The 16,316-nt window shown below is 44.3% G+C and overlaps 1 protein-coding gene across 1 annotated transcript in view; it reads right to left on the reverse strand.

Moving 5' to 3' along the window:
• Positions 1-16,316, reverse strand: part of ZMYND10 (zinc finger MYND-type containing 10) — a 185,214-nt gene that overhangs the window by 161,564 nt on the left and 7,334 nt on the right. Inside the window, exons 2-3 of the mRNA XM_030205499.1 lie at positions 5,155-5,263; positions 4,417-4,533 (exon numbers count right to left, since the gene is read on the reverse strand). Coding sequence (XP_030061359.1) covers positions 4,417-4,533; positions 5,155-5,263 — 226 coding nt within the window. The remainder of the gene's footprint in view (positions 1-4,416; positions 4,534-5,154; positions 5,264-16,316) is intronic.

The raw sequence follows: 16,316 nt of genomic DNA on the forward strand, positions 1-16,316 counted from the left end.
TTCCGGAACGCCAATCAGCCTAAGGTTAGCTCTTCGTGACCTGTTTTCCAGGTCGTCTACCTTGGCCGTCAGCGCTGCAATTGTATCCGTTAGCGTTTTTAGGAGCGGGGGTGTCTTTGCTGTAGCGTCTTCCAGATCCGAGACGCGTTGTTCAAGCTCTCCCGTGCGGCATGTTAATTCAAGTTGTGCCGCCTCAAAAGTGGTTATTTGAAGCAAAAGTTTCTCAAATTTCGGCTCCATCGCCGCTTCCACAGCTGCGGTAATTTGCTGCAGGTGTTCCTTGGTAAGTCCCACGTTCCCACTCTGCGGCCATTTTTGCTCCGCCGTGGCTTCATCCTGTTTGAGTTTGTCTTTGTCCCGTTTGTTAGTGCGACTTGCCATCGGTTTTGCGGTGGCTTCCACAAATTTGTCCATTACTCACAATCCTCCAGATAGCTTTAGATGGTCAATTGGCAAGGTTGAGTTGTTTCAAACACAGATAAGGCCTCAGGATCCTCAGAGAGAGCTAGCAACACGACTTGCTCCCTCTAGCACATCACGTGACTCACAGAACATATCTTTAACAGACTATTCTTGTAAGGTTTCGATTTCTTTTATTGTTTCTCACTGTCTGGCATACTGAAAGATCATTTTTAAAAATCCGCTGTTCAGCGGAGAACTCGAACGTCCCACGGGAGAACACAGGTATGGAAGAGAGTGGGATGTCTGACCACGGATATACAAGACCTGGAAAGATGGATCTTAAAAATACTTGTTTATTGATGAAAAAAGACTCGACACAACCGTTGTGTTTCGGCCGTTAGGCCTGCATCAGGAGTCTAACTCGACGGTGTTCCGTATAGTGGGTCTTAAACGTCATAAATCAGCTGATGCGTGCGTTGGAAAACACTTAGTGAACCTCTATGGAGTGGGTCTTTAGAAAGACCTTTATAAAAGAACATGCTTCACGCTGACATTTTGTTTGCTCACGCGCAAGTTTTTTTTATAAAGGTCTTTCTAAAGACCCACTCCATAGAGGTTCACTTTAAGTGTTTCCCAACGCACACATCAGCTGATTTATGACATTTAAGACCCACTATACGGAACACCGTCGAGTTAGACTCCTGATGCAGGCCTAACGGCCAAAACACAATGGTTGTGTCGAGTCTTTTTTCATCAATAAACAAGTATTTTTAAGATCCATCTTTCCAGGTCTTGTATATCCGTGGTCAAACATCCCACTCTCTTCCATACCCGAAAGATCATTTTTAAACAGGCCATTCTTGCATCAGCTATTGATTTTGAAATGTTCCATCCTATTTCTTCAATTCTTTTGCTCTGATGCACAGAAAGAGCTATTTACTGAGGACAGCTTTATGGCAGTGTGGCTGGCAGACAGATTGGGAGCCCACAGATACAGTCAGGGTGCAATGTAAATCAAAAGGAAACTTTATTGCTGAACAGACAAAACAGAACAGCAACAACCACATTAACAATGGTTTCTCCTCTCTTGTTATCAGGCTTCTACGGCATAGTTCAAGTCACTTCTGCATAAATCCTGGCCTGGCTCTAGTTATGACACTCAGACCTGAGTCTTCACAACTAAAGAAATACACTCTTTTACCTTTGCAGTCTTCTGTTCCTTCTCTTGTAACTCCCCAGGTGCAAACTTTGGAAAAAGGGCTACTCCTTGATTCCCTGGATCTCCCCCATAAGTACCACAACCCAGCCAACACCTTGGGAGGATTCCTTCACTCCCAGTCCTCCTCTACGAGACTTCTGTACTTGGGATCTTGTTCCTGGAGAGCTCTTCCCTTGGGGCCTCCCAGATCTACTCTGTTTCAGGGCATTTAACTACCTCCCAGCCTAAGCCCTGCCAAAGGTGTAGTTTGGGGGGGTGAGGGGGGCATTGCCCCTCCAAACAAGCTGCCCCTATATGGGCAGGGGTAAGGGCACAGGTGCCCAGACACTGACTTCCTCCTGGGCTGCTATTGTGGTGGCCTGGAGGACCCACGATCTGCCCTGTCTCTGTCTCGTGCTCACTTGCTCTCCTCTACGACACTTGCGCTCGTGGCAGCAAAACAAAATACAAAATGAAACCGTGCATGGGGCAGTCTTTCCTTAGGTAGGCCCTTCCTGTATAACTCTTGGAAATTAGTGCTATTAGGGTATGGTAGAATTGCTTTATAGTTCCTGAGTGACATTTGTAGGTTTTTTTTTATTTAAAATATGCCCGATACTGGATTTCGGATTTGAATTTAGATTACGCCTTTCTCAGTAGTAACTTAAGGCAAGTTACATTCAGATACAGTAGATATTTCTTTTCCTAGAGGGCTTGCAGTCTAAGTGTGTACTTGTGGCAATGGAGTGTTAAGTGACTTGTCCAAGAAATCAAGGAGCTGCAGCTGGATTTGAACCCTGATTTCAGCAGTTGGCAGCCTACTGCTCTAACCATTAGGTACAGCTGATACAGATAATACAGTCAAAAATGTAGACACTTTCGGCTGCCAAACTCTGGATTGACCACTGTTAGAAACAGGATGCTGGGCTTGATGGACCTTTGGTTTTTCCCAGTATGGCAATACTTATGTACTTACGAGTATGCTGGTGAATATCTCAGTTCTCATACATATGTCCCCTGATGAAGACATAGAGCAAAACAGCATGACAACTGTAGGGATAAGTGATAGAAGGAGCCATAACATTAGTCCTTGTGACAATGTTTTGATAAATTTACAAATGTGAATATGAACCTCTCGTATGAGGAAAGGCTAAAGAGGTTAGCGCTCTTCAGCTTGGAAAAGAGACAGATGAGGGGAAATATGATTGAGGTCTACAAAATCCTGAGTGGTGTAGAACGAGTAGAAGTAAATCGATTTTTTACTCATTTCAAAAGTACAAAGACTAGGGGACACTCGAGGAAGTTACATAGAAATACTTTTAAAACAAATAGGAGGAAGAGATGTAAGTTTAACTGACATTTTGGAAAATTCAGAAGTTATAGATAGAGTTATATTATTAGTGACTTTCATCTTTGATTTAGATAGGAAGAATGTTTTGAAATTGTATTTCCGATACATGGTTGATAGTTTTTTGGGTTCAAAGATGCATATATTTCCTGACACATCAAGGGAATCGCAGACTGGGAGGTGTGAAGTCTTGGCTTTTAAGCCAGGAATCACTGCCCTAGGTGGGACCTTCCTAGCGCGATTCCCTTGTGTTTTATTTCCTTATTACTTATTTGTTTGAACGTAAGAAATTATAAGAGTTGTGGAAACAGATGAAGAATCCTATGCAGCAACGTCCTTCAGTTACCACTGTACTGGCTGCAATAACCGATTAACCTTCCTCCCTCAGAAAATGTGAAGTGTAAGATTAACCATTTTGAGTTTTTCTTATTTTCTTTAAGATTGTTTTCCTGATCTTGGATCTTCCAATTGTGGACAATTATGTAAATATATATTGTTGAGAGAAAATGTTTTCCTTTTTATATTAATTTCTGTATTTCCTTACATTTATGTGATAAATGTGAATGTAATTAAGTAAAATGATAAAATAAAAAAAATAAAAAATAAAAATAAAAAAAAAAACAAATAGGAGGAAATAATTTTTCACTCAACGAATAGTTAAGCTCTGGAACTCTTTGCCGGAGGAGGTGTTAACAGCGGTTAGCATATCTGGGTTTAAAAAATGTTTGGACAAATTCCTGGAGGAAAAGTCCATAGTCTGCTATTGAGGCAGACATGGGAAGCAACTGCTTGCCCTGGGATTTGTAGTATGGAGTATTGGCATGATTTGGGTTTCTGCAAGGTACTTGTGACCTGGCTTGGCCGCTGTTTGGAAAACAGGATACTGGGCTAGATGGACCACTGGTCTGACCCAGTATGGCTACTCTTATGTTCTTATGAATATGTATGAGATGTATACATGCAAATGAATATGCTAATATGTCACACCACACACTTCGCTCCCCCCCCCCCCCCAATGGAACAGTCAAACTATGCCTATGGCCCCGACCCTCTGACATGGCAGATTAGCACAACCTGCCGTAAAATGGCTTAACTGCAACATCAGTGAACGAGTGTCTCAGGGACACCTCCTGCTATACCACTCAGTCCCTCACAGACAGCAACACTTTGTTTCATCTTTCAGGGGTCAGAATTTGAGAAAGTTAGTAGCAGGGCTGGATTTCCATATAAAGTAGGCAAGCTACAGCTTAGGCCCTCATATCACAAAAGGCCTCATATTTCACTAGAATGCAAAATTATTAAACCTAAAATGTACTTCCTACTTAATCAAGGGGCGCCTGTTAAACATTACAGTTTAAGGGCTATTATACATAAATCCAGCTTTGGTCAATGGACCCTAAAGCTATTTTTTGGTTGGGGGCTATGGGGGGAGAAAAGTGCTTCTGTTCAGGAAGATCCTTGTACTCACCACCATATAGATTGGAAAGGTGCTTTGGGGTTTGAAGTCCTGCAGTCGGCAGAGCACAGAGAACACTTTCTGCTTCCAGACTTCCACACAGATCAGTTCGTAGATAAGAACTGGGATCTATTTAGAAAAGTAGACAAGAACAGAGAAAATAAATTGCAAAGAAGTGAAGAAATAGGCAGAGATCAACAGGAAGAAACTGGTGCAAACTAGGTGAACTTTATGATCAGTTGACAGTAGATAGACAAGTCTTATTTCTCCTGAAAACCTGAGTTGAGGGTTAACATAGGGGCCCTTTTACTAAGCCGCGAAGGTGCCTACACCTGCCCAACATGCGCCAAATTGGAGTTACCACTCGGTTACCAAGTGGCCCTTGCAGTAATTTCAATTTTGGCACACATCTGCTACATGCATCAGCAAAATATTTTTTTTCTGATGCGTGGCAGCTACGTGCGTCAAGTGGAATTTGTCATTTTTTTACAGGCTGTTCCACTAGTTAATGGATTTTACAAATTTTTCACATTGGGAAAGTGACCACAATAAATCAAACAAAATATAAAGTGAACATGGAAAAACATTCAAAAAAATTCTCCACCTAACTAGAATGTCCAAACTGCAATGAGGCAGGCAACTTGGTATAAACAGTTTCTGCCATTACTGCTTGCTGTAATCCTCAGCTTTTCTTTCAGTCACTTTAAAACGGATGCTGGAGCTTTGCCAGCCCTCCTGAAAGAGCATTACCTTTCCATAGGTGACCAGTAACTCCTTGATGAACTCCTCCTGGCTTGCTGAGGCATTTAGGATGGCCTGCATGTTCAATTTCTCAATATATTCATGCTGTTTGAACCACCTAAATAAGAACAAAAAGAATCCTGTCAAGCAATCTCTGAAAACTGTAGAGTCCTGACCTCAACTTGAGACCCTCCTTCTTCTTTCTAGTTTATGCACCCCTTCTTTTACCCTACTTCCTCTACGCTCATCCAGAATCAACTTGTCTTTCAGTCTCTAAAGCTGATGTCACTATTGGGCTAATTTTCAAAAGAGAAGGAGGTCCATCTTTCGACATAAATCGGAAGATGGACGTCCTTCTCCCAGGGACGTCCAAATCAGTATAATCGAAACCCGATTTAGGACGTCTCCAACTGCACTCAGTCGCAAGGACGTCCAAAGTTCAAGGGGGCATGTCGCAGGTGTAGCGAAGGTGGGACTTGGGCATGCCTAACACTTGGACATCCTTGACCCATAATCGAAAAAAACAAGGACATCCCTGATGAACACTTGGAAGTTTTCACCTGGACCTGTTTTTCTTACGAATAAGGCACAAAAAGGTGCCAGAAATGACCAGATAATCATCGGAGGGAATCAGGGATGACCTCCCCTTACTCCCCCAGTGGTCACTAACCCCCTCCCACCCTCAAAAAAATCTTTAAAAATGTTGTGCCAGCCTCAGATGTCATACTCAGGTTCATGACAGTGCATGCAGGTCCCAGGAGCAGTTTTAGTGGGTACTGCAGTGCACTTCAGACAAGCAGCCCCAGGCCCATACCCCCCCCCCCACCTGTTACATTTGTGGAGGAAACAGCGAGCCCTCCAAAACCTACCACAAACCCACTGCACCCACATCTAGGTGCCCCCCTTCACCCATAAGGGCTATGGTAGTGGTGTACAGTTGTGGTAGTGGGTTTTGGGGAGGGCTCAGCACACAAGGTAAGGGAGCTATGTACCTGGGAGCAATTTATGAAATCCGCTGCAGTGCCCCCTAGGGTGCCCAGTTGGTGTCCTGACATGTCAGGGGGACCAGTGCACTACAAATGCTGGCTCCTCCCTTGCCCAAATGGCTTGCATTAGGACATTTTTGACATGGACGTCTTTGGTTTTGAAAATCGCCGAAAGTCAGAAACATCCATGTCTAGGGACGACCAAATCTAGGGACGTCCAAATTTAAGGATTTGGACATCTCTGATGGTATTTCGAAACGAAAGATGGACGTCCATCTTGTTTTGAAAGTATGGGTTTCCCCACCCCTGGATTTCGCTGTTTTGCAAGGATGTCCAAATCGCAACTTGGACGTCCCTTTCGAAAATGCCCCTCCACATTTCCCATAGCTGTGACTGAAGAACACTTTTCCAAAACTCACTCAATCCATTTTTGTCAGTTTTGAGAGCTACATGGTTCATTTCGTTCATCAAGGCAAGATTCATTTACTGTAACTTATTCCTGTGCCAAAACTCAGTCTGAGCATAGAAATAAGCTACAGTAAATAAATATTGCCTTGCTGAATGAAATTACTTGCATAGCTCAAAACTGACTAAAAAAAAAAAATCAACAGAGTTTTAGAAAAGTACTCTTACTCTTCGACTGTCTTCACCCCTTAGTATCATGGAGTCAGAAATTCCCAATCCCAAGACTGAGTGTGAGTTTATGCCTTTGATTTTCAGAGGTGCACAACATGCTACACTAGTACATCTAACTTTTCTACCTTTTTTTTATCAGGTAGCAGCTTTCTCTCTGCTAGTTGGTGCAGTCCTCTAAGGTTGTGGGTTAGAAGCCAGGCTGTGTGCCTTTGTTTGGATGACCCGTATATGGATGATGTTGCCAATGGAGCCCCAGTGTGGACGCTACCCAGCATTCTAACCTCCTAGAAGCCTTTGGCAGCCCTCACTGCAAATGCACATGTAACTTTCTATCTGCATCCAACGTGCAGGACCCGCTGTGGATACAAAAGCTTATAGAGAATACAAGTCCTAGGGGAGGTGGGAGGGATGTGGTAATATGTGTCCTACTGTTTTCGGAGAACACGTGCTACAGATGAGTAACTTTGCTTTCTGCAAGGACAAGTAGGACATCAGTATCACCACATATTGAAATCCCTAGCTACCAGGCTCACAGAAAACAACAAACAACAGATAATAGGGACTTGGAATTGGCAAGGCCAACCAGAACCAATTAAACTGAATAGAACACAACAAATGGTAGTGTAGGTGCAACCTGGAACAGAATAGAATGGGCCTAGGAGGATGGCTTTGGATTCTAGACTCCAAATAAATTCTGCAGAACTATCTGACCAAACTGGCTGTAGCATTGGGAATCCTGCTCTAGACAGTAGTGAGATATGAATGTATGGATCTCTTCAATGGAGGTTGACCTCAAGTAACCTACTGATGCCACCATGACTCCGACACTGAGCTGTGGCATGACCCTTCAAGTCAGCCCAGCCTGGGCATAAGTGAAGGAAATATTATCTGCTAGCCAACTGGATACAGTGTGCTTACCAACATCTGCCACAGGTCCTGTTAGGGTCAAAAGAAACAGTGGACTGTCTATGGGCACTCCAGACAGAAGGCCAAGGCTTACTTGCACTCCAAGGTGTGCAGGTGCATTTTTGCCAGGATGGACATGAGGTTATTACAAGAATGTTGGTAGAACAATTGACTGGTTAAGGAAGGAACTTAGGATGGAACTTAGAATCACTCTGTTATGATGAAATCTTGTATAAGGTGGATCAGCTACTAGTACCTGAAGTTCGCTGTCCCTGTGCGCTGAAGTGTCCACCACCAAAACCTTCCAGCTCAGGAACTTCAAGTGGATCAAAAGGAGCTTTCATCAGCTGGGTGAGGATGACATTGAAGTCCTATGACACCGTAGGAAGTTTGAGTGGGGGCTTTGTCAAAAGCAAACCTCTCATATAACGAACAACTAGAGATTATACAGAGATGGGTTTTATCTTTCGCATGGTGAGAATAAGCGCCAGTTGAACTGAAGTGAACCCTTATGGAGTTGGTTTTTAACCCAGACTGTGAAAGGTGTAGAAGGTATTCAACACTTTTTGTGTAGGGCAGGAAAAAGAATCCCTCACATCAGATGGCAAACTTCTTCCATTTGAAATTATATGACCCCCTTAGTGGAATCTTTCCTGGAAGTGAGCAGGACCCAGGAAACACCCTCATGTAATTAAAGGGATGCAAGTTTCAAACTCCCAACATCGAAGCCATGAGGTCTACGGATTGGAGACTGGGGTATAGAAGAAACCCCTCATTCTGGGTGATGAGGGTCAGAAAGCATTCCAGTCTCCACGGATCTTCGGAGGCTAACTCTAGAAGTAAAGGGAATCATATCTCCCTCTGCCAGTAGGGCATCATGAGGATCATGGCTACCCGGTTCTGTGTGAGTTTCAATAAAGTCTTCCTCATGAGAGGTATAAGAGGATACGCATATAAAAGGCCCTTCTCCCAATCAAGGAGAAAGGCATCCAAGATTAGTCTGCTGTGTGATCCCAGTCAGGAACATAACTAAGAAACTTTGTTGTTTGTTTGTTAGAATTTGAGATGAGTGGCAAAGACATCCACTAAGGCGGTACCCCCACATATCTCCCAGGCAACGCCAAAGTTGAGAGACCAGTCTTGTCTGCCAGACTGTTCTTTCCCCATCAAGCATGTGGCCCTGAGTAACATGCTTTGACTGGAGAGGGCGACCCAGTGCCACATCCTGACTGTTTCCTAACACAAGAGGTACGATTCCATGCCTCCTTGCTTGTTGACATAGTACATCGCAACCTGATTGTCTGTTTGAATGAGAACAATTTGCAGCCAGCATGGTTAAAAGGGGAAGTGAAAGAGGCTATTAGAACCAAAAAAGAATAGAAAGAGGACCCAAATGAAGAAAATAAGAAGCAACATAAGCACTGGCAAGTTGGATGAAAAGCACTGATAAGGAGAGGAAGTGATGTCAGCGCTAAGATATGGACGCTTGATGGATAGACTCTGGACTTGACGGAAGTAGAATCAGTTAAACCTCCTCAATTATAGAGCGCAAAGCCCGTATTACAGCACCAGCAAGTAGCTAAAATCCATGGCGGCCCGAAAGAGACTTGCAAAATTTAAATATACCGGAGAAACAGGCGAGGCAGGCAAGATCACGGGATTGCGATCAGGACCACGAGGGGGAAGATGGCGTCCGGAGACTCCGAGTCGGACCCGGAGGATTCAGCAGTGAGTGGTGGAGATATAGTTAAGAAAGAAATAGCCCGCTGGTTCAAAGATTTAAAAGCGGAAATGATCACTACCTGGAAGAGAATCCAGTCATCAGTAGCAGAGCTCCATAGTGAGCTGAAAGAGATCGGGTTACGGGTAGCAGAGACAGAGGAACGAATAGACAGGCTGGGAGAGGATGTGCAGGAGCTGCAGTCTGCTCTGAAGAAAGAGCAGCAGCTCAGGATAGATATAGAAAGCCTGGTAGAAGACCTTGAAAATCGCTCCCGGAGGTGTAATTTCTGATTTAAGGGCATTCCAGAGGAAGAACAATTCAGAGATGTGATGCAAGTAGTTAAAGAGCTGAGTGCACATATCCTCAAGGAAAGGCCTGGAGGTGGAGAGCAAATAGAAGGAGAACTGCCGGCCATAGAAAGAGCACATCGGAGCCTGGGTCCGCAGAGGGGAGGTCAGCCCCGTGACATTATTGCTTGCTATCACGCATTTGGAATGAAAGATGCTGTTTGGAAAGCAGCGAGAGCTATGGGAGACTTCAGTTGGAAAAACTGTAAACCAAAAATTTATCAAGATCTGGCTCGCAGCACTCTCAAAAAAAGGAAGGAATTTAAGGAGGTGACTCAGTATTTACAGAGGATGGGACTGAGATATCGATGGCTGTACCCATTTGGGCTCCAGGTCTCAGTCGGAGACAAACATAGGAAATTACAAACACCCACGGGAACATGGAAGACTCTGAGAGAACTGGGTTGCGAAGATTTGCCAGCCGAGGGAGGCCCAGCGCAGCGCCAGAGGCAGGGCTCTGGGAAGGATCAGCAGAACGGAGGAATTAAGCCTAGAGGAGAGAAGGACCCTAACACCATAAAGGAGAGGCGGAGAGAGCCCGGAGATGAAGGAGTGGACTGATTTCTCCTAGATATGACCCTAATGGTGACTTTGTACAACCAGCAGCTTTAGCTGCAAAATTGAACAGCAGTGTTTGATGATACTAAGTGCACGGGATGCAGGGTGAAGTATAACTGAAGGGGGGGGGGGATATTTGGGAGTCTACTGTCGGGGGAAAGTATCTGGCGGGGACTCATTTCCTCCGGGAGGTACTGGCGAGAAGGGAGGACAGCCAATTGAAGGGAATGGTAGGGGGAGGGGGAGGGAGGGAGGCGGGGGGGGGAGAGGGGAGGGGGGGAGTTTGCAGGTAGGGTCTTGGAATGTGAACGGCCTCAACAATCCAGGGAAGAGAAGTATTGTTTTTCGAGAATTACGCAGATTGGAGTGGGATGTGGTAATGCTACAGGAGACACACATTCAAAGGAGGGATGAAGCATTGTTAAGGAACAGGGTACTGGGCGAGGGGTACCCATGTGCTAATCCCAAAGGGGGGAAATCTGGGGGGCTGGTCATATATATCAAAGACAATCTACAATTTATTAAGGAGCAGGAATACAGGGGGAAAGATGGTAGATGCTTGGCACTTAAAGGAACAATCAGGGGCCAACCAATTACATTCATTAACATTTATGCACCAAATGAGGGACAAGGGGTCTTCTTCGACAGGGTACGAGCAGATCTAGTACCTTTTGCTGGGGGGCAGATAGTTCTAGGGGGGGTTTCAATTTTTCTGTAGCGGGGCTAGACCATTCGAAAGGGACTGCACAAGGGGCGAAGTACACGAGGGGGAAGCTTCTTAAATTAATGTGAGAATTGGATCTGTTGGACTTTTGGAGGTTGCAACATCTGGGGCAAAAAACGTTCACTCACTATTCGCATGCACAGATGACCTATGCCCGGATAGATGCGATCTGGGGTAGCCGGTCATTATGGGGGGTAATTAAAGGGTCTGAAATTGAAAGCATCCACGCATCAGATCACGCTCCAGTGTGGGTAAAACTAGGTGGGTTGGGAAAGGTGGGAGGGGGAAAGGTTTGGAGATTAAATGAGTCCCTGATAGACATTGAAAAAGATTGCCAGGAAATGAGAGGTATCATTAAAGAATATTTAACACTTAATGATAATAAAGAGGTTGCAGGTGGGACTTTATGGGATGCCCTAAAAGCAGTAGTGCGGGGGCATTTGATTAAAAAGGGGGCACAACGCAAGAGGGAGCAGGGGGCACGGGAATTGATGATTAGGCAACGGCTGGCTGATTGCGAGGCGCTTCATTCTGACAGGGGGGACCCACAGGTGTTTAGGGAATTACTGGCCTGCAGAGCGGAACTGCAAAAGATACAAATTGGAAAGATGGAGTACCAAAGAAAATTACTACAACAGAAATTCTTTGAATATAGCAACAAAGCAGAAATATGTTGGCTAGGAGGTTACGTCATAGACAAGTGCAGAACATGATAACTAAGTTTAAAAGGGGGGGGGGGGGGGGGGGGAGAGGAACTATGGTACACCAGGATGGAGACATACGGGCAGAGTTTGTGAACTACTACACAAAACTTTACTCCAAAGAGAAGGGGGCAAATCTGGAGGAGAAACGGAATTACATCAGAGATATGGGCCTCAGTAAAATAACAGACAATCAGAGGGTGGAATTGGAAGCCTCAATTACGAAGGAGGAAGTGTTGGGAGTCATTAAGGGATTAAAAGGGGGAAAGCGCCGGGCTTGGATGGGTACACGGGGAAATATTACAAAGTATTTAAATATGAATTGGCTCCTCTATTAATCAGAGTGGGTAATGCTTGCTTTATTGGGGACGAGATGCCTCCTAGTATGCAAGAGGCAGGGATAACAGTTCTCCTTAAGCTGGGAAGGGGCACGGCTTTATGTGGCTCCTATAGGCCAATCTCTTTGTTGAATATCGATGTCAAGATTTTGGCTAAGGTGATGGCGGATCGCTTGGGCAGACTTTTGCCATCCTTGATTCATGAACACCAAGCGGGATTTATACCGCATAGACAAGTTGCAGATAACATCCGCCGGACCTTGAACATTATGTGGGGGGCCCAGAGAAGAGGGGACTCCCTAACACTCCTGGCGATTGATGCAGAAAAAGCATTTGACAGGGTGGATTGGGAGTTCCTATGGGAAGTGTTACCACAAATGGGGATAGGGAAGGGGTTCATGGGCTGGTTGAGGAAACTATACGCACACCCGGTGGCTAAAATAAGAGTAAATGGGGGATATTCAGAGCAATTCGGTATTCAGCGAGGAACTAGGCAAGGGTGCCCATTATCCCCACTATTGCTTGCCCTAGCCATAGAACCATTTGCCCAGCGGGTCCGCCTCCTTCATGAGATCCGAGGGGTCCGGATGGGAGGTCAGGAGCATAAGATCGCATTATTTGCGGATGATGTTTTATTTTATATTTCATCTCCACAGTTGACATTACCTGCATTGATTGAGGAGCTTCAAAATTTTGGTCGGGTTTTGGGGTTCAAGGTGAATTACGATAAGTCCGAGGTCATGGGGGTCACTATATCGGAGGCGGAGGAAGAAAGAATAAAAGAGACGTTTAAATTTAAAATCACCAAGGATAACTTTCAGTATCTAGGGATACGAATCCCGTGGGATTTAAACAAATTGTACCAATTAAATTATATTCCATTACTGAAAGATTTGAGAAGTGACATGAATAGATGGCAGAAGGGGTGGCTTTCATGGTGGGGTTGCATTGTGTCAGTGAAAATGAACATTCTACCCAGGCTTTTATTTTTATTTCAAACATTGCCAATTCCAGTGCCAAAGAGGGAAATCATGCGGCTGTAATCGGATTTAGGGATATTTGTTTGGGGGGGAGGGGGGGAGCATCGGCAAGATTAGCATGGAAAATAATATGGGGGACACCTGAACAAGGGGGTAGAGGGATGCCCAATATTTTATGGTATTATTGGGCCTCCCAGCTAAAACAAATTGCTGTCTGGAGCAAAATAGATTTATCTCCAATAACTCGGTTGGAACAGATTTTTGTTCAAGAAGGGGCCTTGGAGGGACTACTATGGGCTTCCATCCCAGACAGCACCTATAAGAGGTTAACTTTAAACCCCTTTGTGTCACATCTTTTGGCTTTATGGGGAACACTAAAATATAGGCTAAGGGGATCTAGGACTAAATCTACATTTGCATGGATTACACAGGACCCAGGCTTCCCAGCGGGGGCGCAAGGTGGGGTGTTCAGCACCTGGTTTCACAAGGGGTTGATATGATTTCGGAACTTCCTGACAGAGGAGGGTGTTAAACCTTTTGCAGAATTGCAGGAGGCCTACGAGCTATTGCCCTCTGATATTTATGCATACATGCAAGTCAAGCACTACATAATATCAGCTAGGTGGATTAAAGATAAATTAGTGGAACAGGAAAAGATGGAAGAAGTATGGGGGAAGATTGACTTATGGGAGAAGGGAATTTCCAGGCTCTATAACCATATCAGGGGGACAACATTTGTAAAACATTCATATATGCAGGCCTGGGAGCAGGACTTGAAACAGGAACTGACGGTTTCTGAATGGGGGGCGGGTATGTCAGGAGGTTAAAAAAGCTTCTCTATGTGTACTGCTTAAAGAGAATGCATACAAAATACTGAGCAGATGGTATTACACGCCGGAGTAAGTGAAAGCGATGTATCCTGGAGCCTCCGATATCTGCTGGAGCTGCAAGGAGGGAAAAGGAACCTTCTACCATGTGTGGTGGGAATGCGTGTTAATACAGAAATTTTGGAAGGGTATTACAGGGAAATTGACGGAGGTTCTGGAAACTCCATTTCCATACGATCCCAAATGGTGCTTACTAGGATGGGGGAATCAGAGGGGGGCAAAATGGGAACAGAGGCTTAAACCGATAGACCTTGCATCGGCAAAATCTTTAGTAGCAGTGTTTTGGAAGCAAGCAGAGGGGCACACAGTACAACATTGGATAGAGAGGATTAGGGGATTTATATCAATGGAAGAACTGACAGACAAAAGGCGGGGGAAGTATAATCCAGAAGCAGAAGAATGGATGCATTTTGATAGACTTTTAGGGAAAGATCGGAATATGGGGGGGACAGAGGGGATGGACAGTGGGGATGGATTGGGGTCGGGATAGAGGGGGTCAGAGGTAGGGGAGGGGAAGTTGAGGGGAAGGGGGGAGGGGAGAAAATGGAGGAGAAATAAGTTATGATATTGGTAAATGTTTATATGTCTGTACCCTGAGGTGAGAATTTGAGAGCGGAAAATGTTAGAAGTGCAGGAGGTGCGACATTGTAATGTTGTTATATTTGTGGTTTGTTCAATAAACTTTACAAATTAAAAAGAAGAAAAGCACTGATAAAAAAGGCTAAAAGAGAATATTAAAGAATATTAAAGAAACTTGCCACAGAAGTAAAAACTCAACTTTTTCAGGTACATCAGAAGCAGAAAGCCTGTGAGGTAATCTGTGGGACTGTTAGATCATTAAGGAGCAAAAGGGGCACTCAGTGAGGACAAGGCCATAGATGACAGACTGAATGAATTCTGAATGGCTAGTACTTACAATATGCTGACATGCCCTGTGTTTCTGCCTCAATGGTTGATAATGGCAGTGGCGTTTTTCAAGACTGGAGAACCGGACGTCCATAAAACATATGGCAGGAACTGATGGGGCACTAATGACATCATTACATGTAGCAACCCCAGTGCATACTCGTATTAAGACCCGTCATTTCTAAGGATTGTAGATGATATATCGAAAAGAGTTCTCTTTGCAGTAGAGTCCTGTCTATATTACCTCCATGCCGTGAAGGAATTATATTATCAATTGCCAAACAGACTAAATCATTAAAATTGTGGGATTGTGTTATACAATCCTGCCCTAGTGGTGCTCCCAAAAGTTGTCCTATGACACGAGAGTGATGCTCTGTAATGCATGTATGCAAACATCTTTGAGTTTTACATAAGTACATAAGTATTGCCACACTGGGACAGACCAAAGGTCCATCAAGCCCACCATCCTGTTTCCAAGAGTGGCCAATCCAGGTCACAAATACCTGGCAAGATCCCAGAAAAGCTCAATACATTTTATGATGCTTATCTCAGAAATGAACAGTGGATTTTCCCAAGTCAATTTAATAATGGTCTATGGACTTTTCCTTTAGGAAGCCGTCCAGACCCTTTTTAAACCCTGATAAGCTAACCACCTTTACCACATTCTCTGGCAATGAATTCCAGAGTTTAATTAGACGTTGAGTGAAGAAACTTTTTCTCTGAATCGTATTAAATTTACTACTTTGTAGCTTCATCGCATGCCCCCTAGTCGTAGTATTTTTGGAAAGAGTAAACAAACGGTTCACATCTACCAGTTCCACTCCACTCATTATTTTATAGACCTCTATCATATCTCCCCCCCCCCCCCCTCAGCAGTCTCTTCTCCAAGCTGAAGATCCCTAGCCGCTTTAGCCTTTCCTCATAGGGAAGTCGTCCCATTCCCTTTATAATTTTTGTCGCCCTTCTCTGTACCTTTTCTAATTCCACTATATCTTTTTTGAGATGCGGTGACCAGAACTGAACACAGTATTCGAGGTTCGGTCACATGATGGACCGATACAAAGACATTATAACATCCTCACTATATAGATTTTGTTGTAAGGACATCTTAGCATATAGATCACATTGGTAGTCGTGTGGTGTTTTAAATGATACGTCCTGTTGTCTACAGCATTTTGAAAATGACTTGTTTGTAATGTGATTAAGCAAGTCTTACAGCCTGATTTTTCACATTTAAAGTGACCGGCAGGTGGTTTTTCTTGACCTGTTTCTCCATATTGCATAGGTAATTGAGATGGACTCAACAATTCTTTTAAATTTTTAACTCGACAGAATGCTTTGTGAACTTCCGGTTCGCCAGTATTGAAAAATGCCGCCTCCGTTATCAACCATTCAGGCAGAAACCCAGGGTATGTCAGCATACTGTAAGGACTAGCCAGGCTGTTCATGGAGATTTTGGTTCACTATTTTCCCCACAGA

Source organism: Microcaecilia unicolor, chromosome 6, assembly GCF_901765095.1.
Source record: "Microcaecilia unicolor chromosome 6, aMicUni1.1, whole genome shotgun sequence".
In the NCBI taxonomy this organism is placed as follows: Eukaryota; Metazoa; Chordata; class Amphibia; order Gymnophiona; family Siphonopidae; genus Microcaecilia; species Microcaecilia unicolor.